This window comes from Leguminivora glycinivorella, chromosome 2, assembly GCF_023078275.1.
Source record: "Leguminivora glycinivorella isolate SPB_JAAS2020 chromosome 2, LegGlyc_1.1, whole genome shotgun sequence".
NCBI lineage: Eukaryota > Metazoa > Arthropoda > Insecta > Lepidoptera > Tortricidae > Leguminivora > Leguminivora glycinivorella.
This window is the reverse complement of record NC_062972.1, coordinates 12280886-12302076: the sequence shown is the minus strand read 5'-3', so window position 1 is coordinate 12302076 and position 21191 is coordinate 12280886. Positions and strand designations below refer to the sequence as shown.

The 21191-nt window shown below is 36.1% G+C and overlaps 1 protein-coding gene across 1 annotated transcript; it reads left to right on the top strand.

The window, feature by feature from the left end:
- The first annotated feature begins 5868 nt into the window (after positions 1 to 5868).
- Positions 5869 to 21130, top strand: LOC125238333 (potassium voltage-gated channel subfamily H member 7-like). The gene is made up of 7 exons (XM_048145638.1): positions 5869 to 5881; positions 5968 to 6073; positions 7360 to 7600; positions 7777 to 7894; positions 16606 to 16860; positions 20723 to 20874; positions 21122 to 21130. The coding sequence occupies exons 1-7, from the start codon at positions 5869 to 5871 to the stop codon at positions 21128 to 21130; spliced, it is 894 nt and encodes a 297-aa protein (XP_048001595.1).
- Positions 21131 to 21191: the final 61 nt, after the last annotated feature.

Here is a 21191-nt window from a genome sequence, read left to right as displayed (position 1 = left end):
GTTGACCGAAGTGAAGTTGTGGGCGAGTATAGCGCCGCGCATGCGCTCTCGTCGAACGATTTTTTATGCGCGTGCGGCGCCGTTCACAGTGTAGGCGTAGCAATGATATATAGTGGTCTCGCTCACTCTCGCATATCATGCCTATAGACTTGTTCTACTTTAGCGCTGAAGACCGATCAAGAGTCGCCATCTAGTCAACCTACTTTTAACTACTCAGGAGTTATAATTCAATTCATAGGAAATTAATCATACATCAGTTTCATTGAGGATTACGCGAACGTAATTCGATTTAGATAGAGGGTAGACAAGCCACTAGGTCAGCAAGGAAATAATTGACTTACATATACTAGCAATTTTTAGTTCCGAATTTAAGTTAATAGATAACATTTTCAATGAGTAGGTAAATAGGTACTCATCTGGACAATATTTCATGATTTGGCATTAACTTGGGTCAACATCAATGTCTGGTCAACTTTGTTCTTAGCTCATCCATACTAATATTATAAATGGGAAAGTGTGTTGTGTCTGTTTGTTTGTCCGTCTTTCACGGCAAAACGGAGCGACAAATTGACGTGATTTTTTAAGTCGAGATAGTTGATGGACATGTGACATAGGGTACTTTTCTTCTCTTTCTGACTCCCTAAAATGAGTGGTGGAAAATGGAGCATTCCACAATTTTCGAATTTAACACGAGCGAAGCCGCGGGCAACAACTAGTATAAGTAATAGGGATAGAAGTTATTTAATACCCCTTTTAGGGTCAGTTGTTCTTTTTTTACTTGACCTTTTTGAAATGCCATCAAATTTTTTTATGCCATCAAAAACTTGTGTTGAAGAGTTCCATTCTGGTCATCTTGAGCAGTTACATTTGATATCAATAATTGTATGCAAATGCTTGTTTTTTTAAGACAAGTCCAGCGCCAGTCCATATTTAGTTCCAGGTTCAGGGGACCGATTTTTGAATCTCGAACGCATGAATTCGCCGTTCGAAAGTCTGTGGAAAACGACATAATGCTACGACTTTCGAACGGCGAATTCATGCGTTCGAGATTCAAAAATCGGTCCCCAGGTTCGTGTTGAGACCGAGGTCTAAATTCAGGTCTGAATCTGGGTCCAAGCTTAGGTCCGAGTACGGGTCCAGGTCCGATTCAGGTCCAGGTTCCGGGTCAGAGGCGCCAGAGCCTGAATCCATGTCCAGTTCAGGTAATTCAGTAAACTTGCTTGACAGACGTAACGAAAAGGTAAATCCGGCAAAGATTACGTGGAAGCAGAGTCCCATCCTGAGTGATTATCACCAATTCCTCTACATCAAAGTTCTGTTTTGTAATCTAAACGTATTTGGTGGACAGGTTATTTAGCAGCTTTAGCACATAGTTACAAAAACATGATTCATGTTTAGTTCACACATTAGGGTTTCGTGTTTTAAAATCTGACTAGAATGAAAAACTCTTCAAACCTAGCTTAGCCTAGACACTTTAGCTCTACCTCAGGTATCCATACTAGAAAATAACGCAGTCAAACGCCAGAATACATAAAAAATACATCAGAAAAAAATCTGTTTCGAATGAAGTAGATTGTCTGACTCGGTTCTTATCAGTCCTCGTTAAGCTCGCCCTTCAGCTCCGCAACAGCTACCTCGCCAAGCCATCTCCACTATCCGGTAATCGGCAATTCAAGCCTGTTTTCGCTCCCGAGCAAAGGTGCAACACCAACCTACGTTACGCCAACGCTCACACGTATTTGGAGGTTGCCAGAGTTGTCACGATTAGAGAGTGAATAGAGCCTACATTTTTTCTCATTCGCTTAAAAGGAAGTAGTGGGCGAGCGTCGAATTGTTTTTAATATTATACCTAGTCCTATAAGGTTACGCAAAACATCATGGTTCTGATTGCGCAGTCAAACACCTGGTTTATTATAACTTCCTGTGCATATTGAAACAATTATGATAATATGCAAGAAATTTGTTCCTTAATTGTCTCGCTCGTAATTATGAATATAATAGGTAGTATAGGTTCTCCTATATGTAGCAATCAGCCAATATATATATATTAAATCTGTTAGTTTTACCGTCGTTGCTTTGTGTTCTCAGTTCCGTTTTTCAGATGCAACAGCAATGCAATTCAAAGCTACCAAACAACGATTCTTGCCTAAATTGTGTTGCTAGACTTGCTAGTCGGTTACTAACTCCGTTAAAAGATACTGCGAAAAAATCTTTAAATCGAGGTTCCACTCTCGACTGTTTCCTCCTTCAAAACTTAATCAATCGTAACGAAATTTGAGAATCTGAATAACAATGAAATTTTCTGTGTCAATTTTGTCTGTGTCTGTGTCAATGCCAATTTTGAATACCTACCACACCTTTTTTGGAAATTTTTGATGGGCTCTAGCGTCTTTAAAGATAAGCATATCAAAAAAATCAAAACGGTCCGACACAGATAAAAAAAAATAATTTGTGTTGATAAAATCAGTGCTCTATCTTGAAAAACCAGGGAGGAAACAGACGAGAGCGTTTGTATGGAGAATTGAATCCTCCTGTATCGCCTTAATAAAATGAAGCTTAGCTGAATGAATAAATTTTATCTTACAGTTTTAATATATCAGTTACAGTTCGTTTATTCCCAATAAAAAATCAGCTTAACAACGCAGTGGCCAAACTTCCTTTAAATAGAGCAGTGCGTTCGATCAATTAAAATCACCCAGTTGGTACGTTTTATCAATTTAGTTAAAAGGATAAATGGATAATTGACCCCTATCCGATGAACGGTGGTTCTAACAAATTAAGCGGATTAAACAGTTCCACGGTCTACCACGTTCTAAATTTTGGACGATAATAGTTGGTGTCTCATATACACAGTGAAATAAAAAGGACCGTCCAAACTTTGTACAGTGAATTTTGAGTTCATAAACCTTTATTATATAGGTCAATGCTGAAATCGCAAAAAAAATTGGCTTTTTCATACATTTCGACTGTCATGATGCCACATTTCTATGGAACAGCCAAATTTTTTTTCCGATTTCAGCAATGGCCCCATAATAAAAGTGGTTCATTATGACCTCAAAAGTCACTATGAAAAGTTTGAACGGTCCTTTTTATTTCACCCTGTATCTTCTTCCCTCCTACCCTTATCCCACGTTATGTGGGGTCGGTACAACACGTCTTCCTCTTCCATTCTCCTCTATCTTTCGTCATCTCAACACTCACATCTTTCTTCCTCATATCCTCTTTCACACAATCCATCCAGCGTTGTTTGGGTTTACCCCTCCCTCTCCATCCATCAACCTTCATCTCCAACATTCTTTTGCCTATATGACATTCATCCCTCCTCATTACATGGCCGTACCACGCCAACCTGCCACTCTTTTCACCCTGTATGTAGTAAATCTTTTTTCACCACACCAACTGGTAAAGGCTTTCTTTGCTATTCGAAAACAGATAGCAAAATTGCATTTTATCCACAAGGGGGGAAAGTAATTTCATACAAATTTTAACTCGATGTCTTAATCTGGCTGCTAGATTTTACCTATAAATGATGATTTTGAATCATAAATATTGAATAAATTGATGGATTTGATTTAGTTTGATGTTTTATAGTCAATATTTTGTTCGTGTTGGTGTGGTGAAAAATTTTGTGTTTCACTCGGTGGCAAAGTTTGTTTAACCTTCGTGCCTTGATACCCTCGCAACGCTCAAGATTCCACTTTTTGAACCACTCGCTACGCTCGCGGTTCAATATTGGAATAATGAAATTTCTTGTACCGTACTTAACTTTTCTACATCTATTTACATATTTTTTACATTGCGAGTGTGTTGAAAAACATTGTGTGTAACTCGGGGAATACGAATATTACAAACTCGAGTCTTTAAATCGCTCCGGCAAGCCGTCGCGATTTAACTTACTCTCGTTAGTAACATTCAACTTCATCCCCTTGTTGCACAATGTATACCTTGTTATACAATCGTGATATAATACTAAGCTTTTCAGTCGAGTACCATGTTTAGGCCACGAAGCTTGCTGAGTGGCCTAATAGTAAGGTACGAGAATGAAAAGCTTAATTATACCACTATAATATTATATACAATACTTTTTCTATGAGTCATCATCTTCGTCATCAATTGACGAAAAATATCATCATTCAAGGTAAAAATTAATGTTAATAGCGTCGTTCACCGTTGTATCAACATCGAATTATCTGTCAACCAATTGTTTGTAATAACCGTCTCTGATTGGTCGATAACGCGATGGATAAAAAAAAATGTGTTTCAGACGCTGAAAAATTTGCCAGGTATCGCAAATGAGTATAGAGTTTGTATAAAGTTCTATTTTTGTTTTTTTTTTCAGTTGACTAAAGTGAAGTATAATGAAATATTATAGTTGACTAAGTGTGAAAGACTATCCAACACTGAAAAGTCAGCACGTATAGTTTAGTCTGTGGTGTCTTAATTGACAGATTAAAGTCGACGAGTAGAAAAACATTGTTGTTGTTGTTGGGGAAAAACGGTACTGGTTGAACATCGAGTGAAGTAATTTATGTCTTTCTATGTAGTGTGCTTCATAAGAATGTACAGGATGACAACGCTTTCAAGCGAGGTATGTCAATTAAAGTGAAGTTAACGCTTATGTGGCGACTGGCGACATGTCTATAGACGTTGCTCGCTTGAAAGGGATAAGGTTATTTAGATCCTGCTTAAAACCTTCTGTCCAGTTTTTTTCTATACAATGACAAACTCGTGATGAGGCTACTACAAAAGAACCTCGTTAAAACTTAGTTTTGCAGCTATTTTTCTACAAGAATGTAAACGGCCTGTGTCTTCACAAATAGCCTTCTGCGGTATAGCAACTAACGAGGAGACTACTTGAATTGAATGTACTGCGAAATGCAAAAGGTATTTAAAATCGTTTTATGACAACATTTTTCACCGATACGCGCGCTAGGACGCCATAAAAGCCAGGCGATTATGCGGCCGCGCCGCCTATGGTAGCTTGCTTGGGGTTTAATTATCTAGGCGCGCTTTGGGACTCGGATCTACGAAGAACTGCATAACTTTGTATGAAACATGAAAACAGTTGCGGTTTTAGATTATTATTATGTACTGACAGTGAAACTTACAAATAATGAAGACGAAAGTGGTGAAATATCGTAACCTACCCTTGTTACAACAGAAACAAAACTATGATTATTTTATTTGGCCACTTACGTCTATTTGGTGCTATGCACTGTTGACATTAACTTATTATAGTTACATATTATATTGAGAAATGTAGGTTTTGTTTGTGTTCATGAGAAATATATACCGCCTCCCCCTTCGACCCCTTACCCTTCGAATATTAACTGAAAGCTTTAAAAGCACGAACTCTGTAGGTTTAATACTTATGTAAGTACCTATGTCTTTATTCTTTTTTTTGAGCAATGGCAAATTATTCCAGCCGTAGATTATGACAAGGTTGCTTGATTCTAATGGACATGGATAATTGAACAAGACAGTTTTCAGAATGCTACATCAAACATGAAATTTAATATCATAGTAAACGTCAACTCCGAGGATTTTTAGGTTCATGTATGTAGGTTGGTGTGCCGTGCGCACATCTTGCGTCTTGGATCTACATGTCCGCCTTTCGGCCTACGGTTTATGCTGCGAGGAAAACATTGCGTCACCCTACGCCAATCTGATCGCTTTGAACCAAGCTACTCGTCAGTTCCGATTTCTTGATGTCATTAACAGATGACACAAAAACAGGGGAACCTTAAAGTAACATAAAGACCTACTAGATTAAAATTATAAGAGACCCACTCGATTTCATTAGTTAGGTACATACGAGTATTAAATTATCATACGTGTCATCGGTTAATTTACTATTTTGATCGCAGCATGGATGAAAAAGGTATGTATTAGTAGTAACTGATATGTATTGTACGCTTTAAACTACTCAATTATTATAGTTATTTACATCGTTAAAATGTATTTTAGACGAAAGCGACAATGACAGTGACTCAAATAGTAATAGTCTGAATATATACAAATACAGAAAACGGAAAGACCGAAATGAGCTCTTCAAAGAACCAGATGGCGATACGTACAATGTTCAAAATGAAACCATTGAAGATAGTAAGGTTGAAAAGAAGAAAGTCTACGCAATACTGCAAGAGAATCGAACAGAATTTACCCACTGCAACTTAAGATATGTCATGTTGATATACACCAATAACATCTGGAATTTCGTAATACTTTCCGTAGTCATCACCACTTACATCTTAGAAACGTGGCTGTACACCTTTTGTGCGAGCAAGGATAGAACCGTCGGCGTTATAACTCTTATAATTTGTTTGAATCTAATATTTACATTTGATGTCGTCATTATATTTTGTTTGAAGTTCATAAAGAGATGGAGACGAACATTGAACTTAGTTGAGCCAGAAACTTTTCGAGTAATTTTAGATGTCATCCTTGCTATGCCTTACGGAATACTATATTTTTTTGACTTACGCGTTTTTGAATTCGATATAAGTTTTGTTGCACCTTTGGTAGCTGGGGTACGTGTATACAGAGTTATAATGTACTTTTATAACAAGTCTTCACAAGCAGGTCGGAATCAATGGACAACATTCTTATTTCAATATCTAATCCTCTTTTTACTGGGCGTTCATACATTAACTTGCATATGGTTCCAATTTGCTTATAGAGGGTTCGAAATAAAGAACCTTCGTTCTTCGTGGTCTGCAGGAGCCATACATTTGCCAACAGCTTCTGTGACTGATTGGTATTGCGTTTGTGCGTATTGGTCTATTATGATGTTGACTACTAATTCACTGGGGGACCTGTACCCCATTACGACGGCCGAGAGAATGATTGCAATTGTGGCTATTGTAATAGGCTTTTTGCTAACTACAATTGTATTTGTGGGTTCACTTACTTCTCAATTTCTGACGATTACTACAAGACGCTCTAAATATGTTCGACAACTAAAGAAGATCCAAAATCATTTAAAATTAATACGGATGAATGAGGACACCACGAAACGAATAATAAGGTAATAACTAAATAGATCTAAAAACTTGGTGAATATTGTAGTCTAGTAGTACCTAGTAGTCATTGAAAGTAGCGGATGAAACACAATGCTCCAAAATATCTACAATGTTGGACTATCTCTCAGTTTATATTTTTAAATATCTGTATAGTCAAGCTCTAAATATAGAAACTTTTTTGCTTTTAGATAAGACCCAACCAAAAACATTTTCGTGTAAAATGTTGCCATAACGAAACCATGAGGCTCGCACTATCGAAAAATTTTCCTAACTTATCAAATTCTACCTCTTAGTCAACATGTGTAGATTGACCATTTAATGAAATGATTTATTTTAGATATTACGAAGACTTGTGGTATCAGAAATCAGGTGTTTTTAAACCAAAACTAATGGACCTATTACCCTACCCTTTGCGAATGGAAATTTGCTATGATTTGAACGCCGTGCCGCTGTACAGTTCATTGATATTTAGAAAGTTACCAGAGCCATTTCTGAGAAGATTATCTTTGGCTATGTCCCACCAGTTTTATTTGCCGGGGGATATAGTATTCAACCAAAATCAAACAAAGACGCTTATGGTAAGGATTTCAAATGCTTTGATTGTTTTGCGCGTCGGGGTGGCCCTGAAGTTCAAGGTGTTCGCCCGGGTTGTGTTGTGAAAGACAGTTCGAATCCATCCTTTACCAAAGGGTCCTTCAGTTTTATTTTAATACTCGTATAAAAACTGTCTTATTTATTATTAAAATTATTTTAGATTTGCATAACGAATGGAGTCTTAGAATTATTATCTGACGAAGACGATGAAAGCCCAATGATATCCTTTACGAAAGGCACATGCTTGGGAGAAGTATCGCTAGTTTACAATATACCAGGTAATGGCAAAATTATTTTACTACTCATTTTATTAAACTCTTTTAGGGTAGGAAGACTACGAAGTAGTATAATAATTATGTTTCTCTAAATCTTCATAAACTTTAAAGAAATAAATTAAAATTGATGAAATTTTGTAATATTCCATTTCAATTAAGAGATCAATTATCCAAAAAAACGAAACGGTCCGACACAGATAATTTCCTTGTCATTCTGATTTCCAAATTTCGTAACGATTGGTTAAGTTTTGGAGGAGGAAACAGTCGAGAGCGGAACCTCGATTTTTGCAGTTTTTACGCGGGATTTCGCGCCTGAGCTGCAGTTGTCCCTATCGCACCAAATTTAGGGGCGGGGCTAAGTTTTTATATACGTACACTGAAATAAAGTGATGGGAAATACTCGACATCTAATGTCGATAATCTAGTGATGTGAAAAGTTATCGATATACTACGTCGAAATATCGACATACCGTGTTTGACGAACTTTTTAGTTAGAAATACGTACTATTATATGTTCATATTTAAAATTGGTGGTCCAAAAAAGACCAGTCTGCTCTGAGACCACGGGGACAATGCCGTCCTTGAAACGTCGGAGGTTAGTGTTTAAAACATAGTAAATACGCGATTAAGTCCCGTTTGCAATTTTAAATATGTGTAAAAATCGTGAAAGTTTGAATATGTATTATATATTCTGTGGAAATACTAAGTCCATATTTTTATAAGTATAGGTACGTAACAATTGCATACAGGTATAGGTTTATTTTATACATGCATAACTTTTCTCGTCATTGGTTTACTAGTAACAATTAAGCTAGGAACATACTACGCGGACGTCCGTCGTAAATCGACCGCGACTGCGACCTATCAGTATGCACGGAACAAAACATCCAGCGAGCCAGATTTCGATCGGACGTCCATGCGCTCAAGGCCACGTCCACGTCCGTCGACCGATAGTTTGCACGGTTATATGTAATTTCATTGTCCAGATTCCCGTCCGCGGTCGATTTACGACGGACGTCCGCGTAGTATGTTCCTAGCTTTATAAAGTTATGCTGTATTTTACGATAGATTCCACGAATATTAGGCAACTATTTGGTATTCGGTCTTTTCAGCCATTTTGCCGAAAATTTGGTATTCGGTCATCATTGTTTATTTATTACTATTCTTCCGAACATCAATTAGGTAAGTAGTTATATTAGTCATATTATATGTACTTATTTACACACAATAAAAACAGACATAATATTAATAATTTAAGTCATGTTTTAAAATATTTAATAAAACGATGGGCCTTATTTAGTAATACATAGTTTGTTCAGGTTGGTACCAGTACCTGCCCTTAATAAGGCCCAGTGCTTATATTTCTTCTAAGTTTTATCAATCATGCCGTTTTGTATATTTTCTTCGCAGACATAGAATCAATAAATGCCCTAAATAGTTACTTCTCTAAATAAGGCCCATCGCTCGCTTCTTAAGTTTTATAACTTTGTGTAAACATTGTGTTCATGAATTCAATCATCAATTTTTGTGATAAGTATTTATACTACGGTCTGTCGTCTAAAACACGTTTATTCAGGACTATGCATTTAGGATATGGTACTCTAAATTAGAGGGGTTCAAGTCTTAACAAACAGTGCGTCAAGGTCAATGTGGTCAAGATAGGCAGACTTTATTTCATATTAAGTTTAAAGGGACAAAATTAGGTACTTAATTAAAGTAGTGTGGGGTAGCCTGCTGTCCTACGGGGCAATAAATATTATAATGTATTGTGTTTATGTGTATTGTGTATCATAAGTACTGGGCGTTTGCGGGGTCGCCTTCCACTCTGAGGCCACCACTCAAATACTGGCGCTGTTGATAGCTCATCTTTGAAGATTATATCCGATCCATCTCTATTTCCGCAGCGCTACTTCTTGGGTATCGAAGGTTGTGAACATGTGGACACATGGGCGGCATGGGCCTTATTTCATACCTGCATCAAATAAGACCTATAGTTTTTCTGTTTAATAATACTTACTTTTTACTTTTTTACTTACTGCACGAAATTTTTGAACCATTTACACTTATCAAGTTATAAAATGTACATAACATTTCGAAACTTAATAGCCGGGCCTTGTTTGCATTGACATTACATATGCCCTTAGTAGGTAGATGAAATGAGTATTACCAACGTTTTAATTCTGCGGTAACAAAAAAGCTTTGCCGAAAAATGCTTTGCCGAAAAGTATAAATAAGATCTAAATAATAAAAGTATATAAAGTATCTATACGTTTAAATAGCCTAGGTTTAAATTTAGCTGGCAAATTAGTTAAGCATTTTTATGGTTGGTATGCATGTTGGTAACCACGAAAAAATGCACATTTCATTACATTATGATTTAGTCAGGGACCAAACGACCTATTTTACAAAAAGTCGTCGACATCTCTTCTAAATACCTAAAACAGGTATGGATGTGTTCCTCGTTATCTCCAGATTACGAATTGACCTGTTTTAGTTTAAGAAGGGGGGGACGGGTTGAGAAAAAGGGGGAGAAAGATGGCGGCCGACCATCATAGATATTTATTCACATCTCGAGTCCTATGGCACCAATCTGTTCGTGCAAGGTGTCGTTTGAAAGCTTATTAAACCTACTTTAATTGTTTTTAAATAACTATACTCTAAAAGTAACCGTTTACGAAATATTTGAAAATATGTGTTTTTTTATCGCGCATGAATTGCACAAGTACTAGAAAAAATGCGTCTAACTCAATAAACAATAACTTTACCGCAATTGATGTTATTATAAAATTTTTGCGTCTATTCATGCTCTTTCTAAAAATATAAGTTTCATTGGTATATGATAATATATAACCATGTAATTACGAATTTGGTTTAGCAGAAGTCACTCTGCCCGGTCGCAGAAATGGGCGCTGACCGTAGTAAAGTATTCAATATTTTAGAGGTCCTATTTTACGAATCCATATGCGAGAGCTATCGTTTCAAAGCTAATTAAACCTACTATATTTTTTTATAAATAACTATAGTCATAAAGGTAGCTGTTTAGAAAATATTTGAAAATATGTGTTTTATAGACCATGTCACACAAGTACCTACTGGTAAAAAATGGTTCTTAATCAATAAACAACAACTTTTCCGGAATTGATGTTACTATGAGATTTACGCGGAATTTCGTGCGCTTTCTAATAACATAAGTTTTATTGGTGTATGATATTATATAACCAAGTAATTACAAATATGGTTAAGTAGGGGCCACAGCGCCCGGCCACGTATGGATGCTGACCGTCGCCAAATTTTCTATATTTTTCAGATCCTATTTTATTTAACAGGAATCTTTTGAAAGCATATTATGCGTACTATCATTAGTTCTCAATAATTTTAGTTATAACTGTAGTAGCTAACAAAATATTTGAAAATATGCATTGGAACCGATGTGAGTAAAACATGCTTCTAGCTCAATGAATTATATTTTTTTCCGCAATTGATATAGTTAATAACAAAATAAACGGCGAAATGTATGACCTTTTCAAATAATAAGTTTTGTCAGTATTGCATAAAGAATTAATGTTAATTTATCCATCATACTCACTGCGCACCGTCATATACATGGATGACCATTTTCGTTGCCGTTTTCATAATTTTTAAGATTGTATCTTGGTGCATGACCAATAAACAATAACTTTACCGCAAATAATGTTATGATAAGATTTACAGGACATTTCATATGCTTTCTAAAAATATAAGTTTTATTGATGTATGTTATTATACAACCAAGTAATTACGAATTTGGTTTGCAGGTGTCACTGCACCCCCGTGACGTAAATAGGTGCTAACCGTCGCCTAATTTTATGTATTTCTCAGATCCTATGTTAGCGATCAATTTGTGAGAGGTATCATTTGAAATCATATTATGCGTACTATCGTTACTTTTTAATAATTTTAGTCGTAATTGTAGAAGTTTACAAAATATTTGACAATATGTGTATTTTTACTGTATATGAATAGCATTCGCACTGATACGAGTGAAACATGCTTCTAGCTCAATAAATTATATTTTTCCGCAATTGATATAATAACGAAATGAACCGCAAAATGTATGGCCTTTACAAAAAATGAGTTTTGTTAGATTTGCTTAAACAATTAATGTTAATTTGTCCACCATACCCACTGCGCACGATCAATCGTCATATAAACGGATGTCCACCGCCGTTGCCTTAATTTTTTCATCATTTTACAGATTTTGTTTTACTGATCAAGTAAGTAAATTCGATACGTGATAGATTATATTTATTATGAATATACGATTAGTGAAATAAAATCTGAAAAATCATGAAAAAAGGCAACGACGGTGGACATCCATTTATATGACGGTGCGCAGTAGGTGAGCTGAACAAATTCAAATTAATTGTTTATGCAATACAAACCAAACTTATTTTTTGTGTAAGTCATACATTTTCCGTTTATTTTGTTATTATTTCAATTGCGGAAAACTATAATTTATTGAGCTAGAAGCGTGTCTTATCAATGCCAATGCTGTTCATGCACAGTAAAATACACATATTACTAATCAAATATTTTGTAAACTTCTACAGTTTCGACATGAAATATTAGAAATAAAGATAGTACGCATAATATGCTTTCAAATGATACCTCTCACAAATTTATCAGTAAAATAGGATCAGAGTAACGTAGAAAATTTGGCGACGTCAGTCAGCACCCAATATCGTGACAGGGCGCAGTGACACCTGCTAAACCAAATTCGTAATTACTTGGTCATATATTATCATACATCAATAAAACTTATATTTTTAGAAAGCGCATGAAATTTTGCGTCAATTTTATAATAACATTAATTGCGGTAAAGTTATGGTTTATTAAGTTAGAAGCATTTTTTATCTCTATATGTGCAACTCGTGCTCGAAAAAAAAACTCATGTTTTCAAATATTTTGTAAACAGCTACCTTTATAACTATAGTTATTCAAAAATAATTATAGTATGTTTAATTTTCTTTCAAATGATACCTCTTACATATGGATCTGTAAAATAAGAACTTAAAAATATTGAATACTTTACTACGGTCAGCGCTCATTTTTATGCGACCGGCGGAGTGACCACTACGAAACAAAATTCGTAATTTCATGGTTATATTATCACTTACCAATAAAACTTATATTTTTAGAAAGCTCATGAATAGTCGCGTAAATTTTATAATAACATCAATTGCGGTTACGTTATTGTTTATTGACTTAGAAGCATTTTTTTACCAGTACTTGTGCGATTCATGCCCGATAAAAAACACATATTTTCAAATATTATGTAAACAGCTACCTTTAATACTATAGTTATGTGTAAACAATTATAGTAGGTTTAATTATCTTTCAAACGATACCTCTCACATATGGATCCGTAAAATAAGACCTCAAAAATATTTAATACTTTACTACGGTCAGCGCCCGTTTATGCGACCTGTAGGATAACCCCTGCCAAACAAAATTCTTAATTACATGGTTATATATAATCATATACCAATTAAACTTATATTTTTAGAAAGAGCATGAATAGACGCGAAAATTATAGTAGGTTTAATTAGCTTTGAAACGATAGCTCTCGCATATGGATTCGTAAAATAGGACCTCTAAAATATTGAATACTTTACTACGGTCAGCGCCCATTTCTGCGACCGGGCAGAGTGACTTCTGCTAAACCAAATTCGTAATTACATGGTTATATATTATCATATACCAATGAAACTTATATTTTTAGAAAGAGCATGAATAGACGCAAAAATTTTATAATAACATCAATTGCGGTAAAGTTATTGTTTATTGAGTTAGACGTATTTTTTACTAGTACTTGTGCAATTCATGCGCGATAAAAAAACACATATTTTCAAATATTTCCTAAACCGTTACTTTTATGAGCATAGTTATTTAAAAACAATTAAAGTAGGTTTAATAAGCTTTCAAATGACACCTCGCACGAACAGATTGGTGCCATAGGACTCGAGATGTGAATAAATATCTATGATGGTCGGTCGCCATCTTTCCCCCCCTTTTTCTCGACCCGTCCCCCCCTCCTTAAACTAAAACAGGTCAATTCGTAATCTGGAGAGAACGAGGAACATATCCATACCTGTTTTAGGTATTTAGAAGAGATGTCGACGAAAATCGTGAAGGAGACGACTTGTGGCCAAATTGGCTCTAGACTAATTATGTAAGTAATTAAATAATTAAATAAATATTGGGGACAACTTACACAGATCAACTTAGCCCCAAACTAAGTAAAGCTTGTACTATGGGTGCTAGGCGACGATATAGCGCAGGACACCATCGCGAGCGCAGACTTCTGGCCGAAAGATGTGGTTTTTCGGCGATTCCGGGGCAACTTGCCGAATCCTACACCGGGGCAAACGACGCAAAGGAGCCACGCTGTTACGTCATCGCCCAAATAAATTGTTTAGTTTTAAACTTTATTGTTTGTTTTTTTTTTCATGTTCTTACTTACTGTTTTTTTTTTCTTTTTTGTTATCTAAGTTTCGTGACGCATTGGTTTTACTGTAATGTCATGTAAACATGTTTTTACTAATAAATAAATAAATAATACATACTTAAATAGATAACATACATACATACAATCACGCCTGTATCCCATAAAGGGATTAAAGGGGTAGGCAGAACACATGAAACTACTAAAGATTCAGTGCCAGTCTTGGCAAATAAGGGGTTGAAAGAAAACGAAACTGTGACATTGCAGTGACAGGTTGCCAGCCTCTCGCCTACGCCACAATTTAACCCATATCCCATAGATAAATACAAAACCATACTTAAATAGATAAATACATACTTATATACATAGAAAACATCCATGACTCAGGAACAAATATCTGTGCTCATCACACAATTAAATACCCTTACCGGGATTCGACGAACGACGAACGACGACGGGAATCGAAGACAACATTAAAATTAGGTAGTTAATTAAAGTACTTTGAAGTAACCTGCTGTTCTACGGGATAAATATTATAATATATATAGGTATCCATATATTTTTATTCTTTTCCTTCCGGCGACCGTCCTTTGTCACCCATGTTTCACAACTAAAGAGTAAGACGAAATTGACGAGTGAAGAGATGCTCTGACTGATCAATTACTTTTCATATTTTTAATATTCACCATTACACACAGAGCACAATCTCATCGGTAAATATTGTCAATTTTACTTTATTTCGACGTGCGTTTATCATAGCGCTCTTGAATAATACGATTTTGTAAAGAAAATATCTCCTAGATACATACTATCAATTGTGTCGCTTAGTTTCAAACTTGGGTACTTAAATCCATTCTGCTTTAAGATTGAATATATAAAAAATATATATTAACCTTGTAGCAGAATGGATTTATCCAGGTTTGAAGTTAAGCGACACAATTACGCTTAATTCGGTATGTAAGAAATACCTTATTTTTGTTAAGTTACTGATGGGCCTTATTTCATACATGCAGCAATTTGGGAAAAGTGCACCTACTTAATGCACAATTGCACATGGACCCAATTTTTTGACCCATTTACACTTATCTAATTATAAAATGTACATAACATTTCGAGACTTTTAACCGGGCCTTATTTGTATGTAGATTACAGATGCCCTTAGTTGGTAGATGAAATGAGTGTTATATACGTTTTAATTCTATGGTAACAGAAATGCTGATATGTAAGTATAAATAAGTTAAATAATAAAAATATCAAAAGTATCTATACGTTTAAGTACCGATACCTAGGTTTAAATTTAGCTGGCAAATTAGTTAAGCATTTTTATGGTTGGTCTTGTTCTGTGCTAAGCCTTGTATTTCTAATGCTAGGTAGGTAATATGTATACACAACCCTAGAAAATTAGAAATATAAGATGCATATGTAGCTTTCCATCTGAAAAAGGTCCTTATGCTTCATATGCAATAAGATTTTGTTTGGCAGATTTTTTGTTAGAATTCTGCTAAAAAGTTCTAATTACCTTGGAACATAATCCGGTGTCTGGTAAGTATAATAGGTACCAAATTGTTACCTAGTTAAATTTTCCTACGCTGTCACTTCTGTCAAACATGTGCAAAAAAAAAGAATAAGATTCACATACATTTTTAGAGATACTGTCAACCAATTATGTAGAATCCTAGGCCACTCTAGAACCTTGTCGTATTGACACCGTCCTTTATTTGCTACAGAAGTCAGTTTTACTTTTACTGTGAAAGGGTCTAGATTGGCCTATGACCTAGGATTCAGATTAATTGGTTGATTGTACGTACCTACTCTTTTTACATACCGAATAACTTTATTTCGCTAACAATGTGACTATCTTAAAAGAAATCATCTTTTAAGATAATCACATTATGTATAAGATAAGGAATTGTTTCTACCATTCCTTAAAACATTACAAATTTGCATTTTAGTCAAATCAGTACACTTAATATATTCATGGAGTCCGAAACATTATGCATCAGAAGTCCGAAACTAGACAAATATAGAGAGCGCTTGAGCGCGAGTAAGTACTTGCGCCGGCGCGGCGGCGGACGCGGGTGTGTGCGTGCGCCACGCGCACGCACACAGGGCCTCTCTGTGGGTGCCACCCCCGTCAGCGCGACGGCGATAAAGACCTAAAAATCTCAAATTTGAATTCGTGCTTCGGTATCGTATCCTCTTAACATTTGTTTAAAACATATGTCTGCAGCTAAATGTACAGTCAAAGCCGCTACTTACGTGGAATGTCAAGTTCTTCACAAGAAAGACTTCATAAAACTGATGATTACCTACCCAGATTTAGAAGACAAAATTCGACTTCAAATTGAAGAAAGAATTAAGCGCTGCCAGCGCAGGAAGCAAACAAGAAACCATGAAAAACAATTGTCACTTAATATTTACATTTCTAAAAATATTAAGAAAAGCAGCATCAAATGTTTGAAAGACAAATTGAGATCCATCCAAGGTAATGACTTTGACTACGAGTAGATAAGTATTTAAAAAATGCACGGTTTTTCTCGAAAAAGAACGTAGGACAAAGAAAACATACTTAATTGAGGTATTAATTTGGGATTATTTGGCCTATCATTTGGGGCATTATTTATAGTCGGTGCAAAGTACATACTAAAATTTAGTACCTATTTGATACTATTTGGTACCTGAGTACATATATTTGGTACCTCCACTGATATCGAAAAATCGAGCGAATAAAGTGGCCAGACATTCTGACGTCAGGATGTCTGGACCATTTTTGGTTTACATAGTTCTAGACAACACTACTAATTGATATCTTAGTCAATATTTACTACCTATTTGGTACCTGTCAATATATTTTTTTCAAGTTTTTTTGGCGTACCAGAAAAAAGTTATGACGGAATTTAAAGTTGTGAGCCCGGCCGTGCCGTTGAAGTATGTAGCGCCTGTCAAAAGTATAGAGGCAAATCCGCCTGCCCTCCTGCGCGCGTCAACTTAAATAGGAATTGACTTTGTTTATTGGTAAATAAATTAATAAACTTTATTGAAACTTACATCACATGACAATTATATTATCTAAATATATAAAAGAAGAAGCTGACTGACTGACTGACTGACTGACTGACTGACTGACTGACTGACTGACATATCAACGCACAGCCGAAACCGCTGGTCCTAGAGATTTCAAATTTGGCACGTAGGTTCCTTATACAGTGTAGAGGAGCACTAAGAAAGGATTTTCCAAAATTCACCTCCTAAGGGGGTCAAATGGGGGTTCAAAGTTTGTATGGGGAAACAAGATTAGTTTGACTATTTTATTCGAAACTTCACAGGAAGATTCCTTAAGACATATGACTGAATACGTGTTTCAGGTTTTTTGAAAATTTAACCCCTAAAAGGGTGGAAAGGGGGTGATAAAGTCAAAAAATCAATATGGGTATCGTTTTTATGGTTTATCGGGTCGCTGATCACGATAAATACAACGTTTTTAAAATCTAACGAGGCGGAAGTGAAATACCTTCTCCCCTGTTTTGGTGCAATGGGGTTTAAATATCAAAAAAATATATAAAAGAAGATATTGACTGACTGACTGACATATCAACGCACAGCCGAAACCGCTGGTCCTAGAGATGTCAAATTTGGCACGTAGGTTCTTTATATAGTGTAGATGAGCACTAAGAAAGAATTTTTCAAAATTCACCTTCTAAGGGGGTCAAATGGGGGTTCAAAGTTTGTATGGGGAAACAATGTTAGTTTCACTGTTTTATTCGAAACTTCACAGGAGGGATCCTAAAAACATATGACTAAAGACGTGTTTCAGGTTTTTTGAAAATTTAACCCCTAAATGGGTGAAAAGGGGGTGAGTCAAAAAAACAATATGGGTATCGTTTTTATGATTAATCGGGTTGCTGATCACGATAAATACAACGCTTTTAAAATCTAACGAGGTGGAAGTGAAATACCTTCTCCCCTGTTATAGTGCCATGGGGTTTAAATATCAAAAAATATATAAAAGAAGATATTGACTGACTGACTGACATATCAACGCACAGCCGAAACCGCTGGTCCTAGAGATGTCAAATTTGGCACGTAGGTTCTTTATATAGTGTAGATGACTTCTAAGAAAGGATTTTTCAAAATTCGCCTCCTAAGGGGGTCAAATGGGGGTTCAAAGTTTGTATGGGGAAACAATGTTAGTTTCACTGTTTTATTCGAAACTTCACAAGAGGATTCCTAAAGACATATGACTAAATACATGTTTCAGGTTTTTTTTGAAAATTTTACTCCTAAAGGGGTGCAAAGGGGGTAAAGTCAAAAACACAATATGGGTATCGTTTTTATGGTTTATCGGGTCGCTGACAGGGGCAAGGACAGGTACAGGGACAGGGACAGGGACAGGGACAGGGACAGGGTCAGGGTCAGGGACAGGGACAGGGACAGGGACAGGAACGGGTTAGGGATAGGGATAGGGATAGGGATAGGGATAGGGATAGGGATAGGGATAGGAATAGGGGACGGAGATAGGGATAGGGAGAGTAGGGGGTAGGGACGGGACGGGGACGGGGTCGGGGACAAGGATAGAGATAGGCAGTGTAAAATGCAGGTGGCTCAGTGGGAAGGGATTAGTATTTAAGTAGGCATCGGCGAGTATCCTGCATCCGTAATAACTATTACATTCAAAGTGCTGTAAGAAGATCGTTGTTTGCTTGCCTTTTATGTGTTTACGTTTGCAATAAGTATAAGCAAAATGGAAAAAATTGTAAGCGATAATGCAAGGAAGTATTTTTTACCCTAGCGACCATAGCGTCGAGATACTGGCTATGTGGGTTGTATGAAGTTTCCCCAGTATAAATATTTATATAGGTAAAATACATACATCTTCGTACCTACTACCTACGCTGTGGTCGATGTGTAACAATTCTACAATCATTGCAAGAATTTCTTTTAAAACAATAGTAATATGTGTAAGGTACAGTCAGCCAAAAAGCGGTGTAAGGTTCTTGGCTGACCGTACAGCAAATAGATCAGTTACAATGGCCCTCCAGTCGACAATTGCCCCGCTTTACCTTAATCGAAATAATCGCGGACAGATGTACCTACAAAAAAACCTACGGATCCAAATGAAAATCTTATTTTTTGTAAACGTTTCAATAAGAATACTTTTATTACGCGGGCGAAGCCGCGGGTAAAAGCTAGTAATTATATAATAGGAATTTAGTTTTAGGCACTCGCACATCATCTCTACTACTGACTAGTGGCATTAATATAGTCGAAATATAAAAGTAATTAGTGTAATTACACTAGTTTTCCATTTTCCTCCTGAGAGACCTAAACACGTGGCAACAGTTGGGCAAATTCTAGGGGGGAAATAGCATAAACTGTTATAATTATATAATTAACAGCGTCATTGGTAATATTGGTATATAGGATGTATTTTGATGATGTGGACCAGTCTATGGTCCACGAGCTCCGTTATAGGGGTTTATCATATAAATAAACCACTGCTTTCGATAACATTTGGTTTTTGCATCGATTAGTGTCAATTATGAATTAAGAATAAATACAAACATCAAATCAATCATCTACTATCAGTACCTACAACCACAATGCCGCCAAATCTGCCATACAGCTCTACAGCTGCTGAACAGTCGCAAAAATGACCGGCTGTCAGGGGTAAACTGATTTACAAATTTCTCCGCCAGGAGATGTCTCTCAGGGACATGACATTAGACGTTATTGAGACTGTAGGAGGTTCTCTCAGGAGGAAAATGGAAAACTAGTGTAATTACACTAATTACTTTTATATTTCGACTATATTAATGCCACTAGTCAGTAGAAATGATGTGCGAGTGCCTAAAAATAAATTCCTATTTAAGTTGACGCGCAGGAGGGCAGGCGGATTTGCCTCTATTCTTTTGACAGGCGCTACATACTTCAACGCCACGGCTGGGCTCACAACTTTAAATTCCATCATAACTTTTTTCTGGTACGCCAAAAAAATTTGAAAAAAATATATTGACAGGTACCAAATAGGTAGTAAATATTGACTAAGATATCAATTAGTAGTCTTGTCTAGAACTATGTAAACCAAAAATGGTCCAGACATCCTGACGTCAGAATGTCTGGCCACTTTATTCGCTCGATTTTTCGATATCAGTGGAGGTACCAAATATATGTACTCAGGTACCAAATAGTATCAAATAGGTACTAAATTTTAGTATGTACTAAACATCAAATATCTGTAGTGGTCCAGGGGTCCTGACGCTCACTCGGTGCAATCATTGGCTACGACTATGTCACACGTATCTGCAAAACATATTAAGATAAGAACTTATGCACCTCATATTTTTTAGGTAAAATGGTTAAAACCGAAAACGTGGACGATAACTTAGACCTGAATTGTCTGGACCTTTATATTTTATCTGAGCACGTAAAGAAGAAGACTACAATGTTTACCTGTATGAGCGGTAAATTTCCCTGGATACTGGAAGCGGACTGTCATCTCGTTAGATTTTGGGAGCTCTATATACTTTCCTTGGTATCATACGTCTGTCTCGTATATCCATATTACATCGGTTTCATGAGAACTTTTCCTGGAGGAATTCTATATTACTTCGAAATTGTGATAAGCATATCTCTGCTTTTTAACATTGTCATAACCTGCGCTACTGCAGTTAAGACTAAAAAGAAGTATATAAGGAAGATTCGAGGTATAGTCTCGTACCGATTAAATACGCTGGGGTTTTATCTAGATTTGCTAGCAAACATACCGTTGGAATATATTCTTTGGATACACACATACACAATGCACCGAAGCGACCA

Bases quoted from the DNA above. Each gene is read 5' to 3' on its own strand.
- LOC125238333 (XM_048145638.1), top strand. The intron at 6,074-7,359 runs GTACAATGTTCA...GATTTATTTTAG, and splicing joins AAAGAACCAGATGGCGATAC to ATATTACGAAGACTTGTGGT. The intron at 7,895-16,605 runs GTAATGGCAAAA...ATATGTCTGCAG, and splicing joins GCTAGTTTACAATATACCAG to CTAAATGTACAGTCAAAGCC.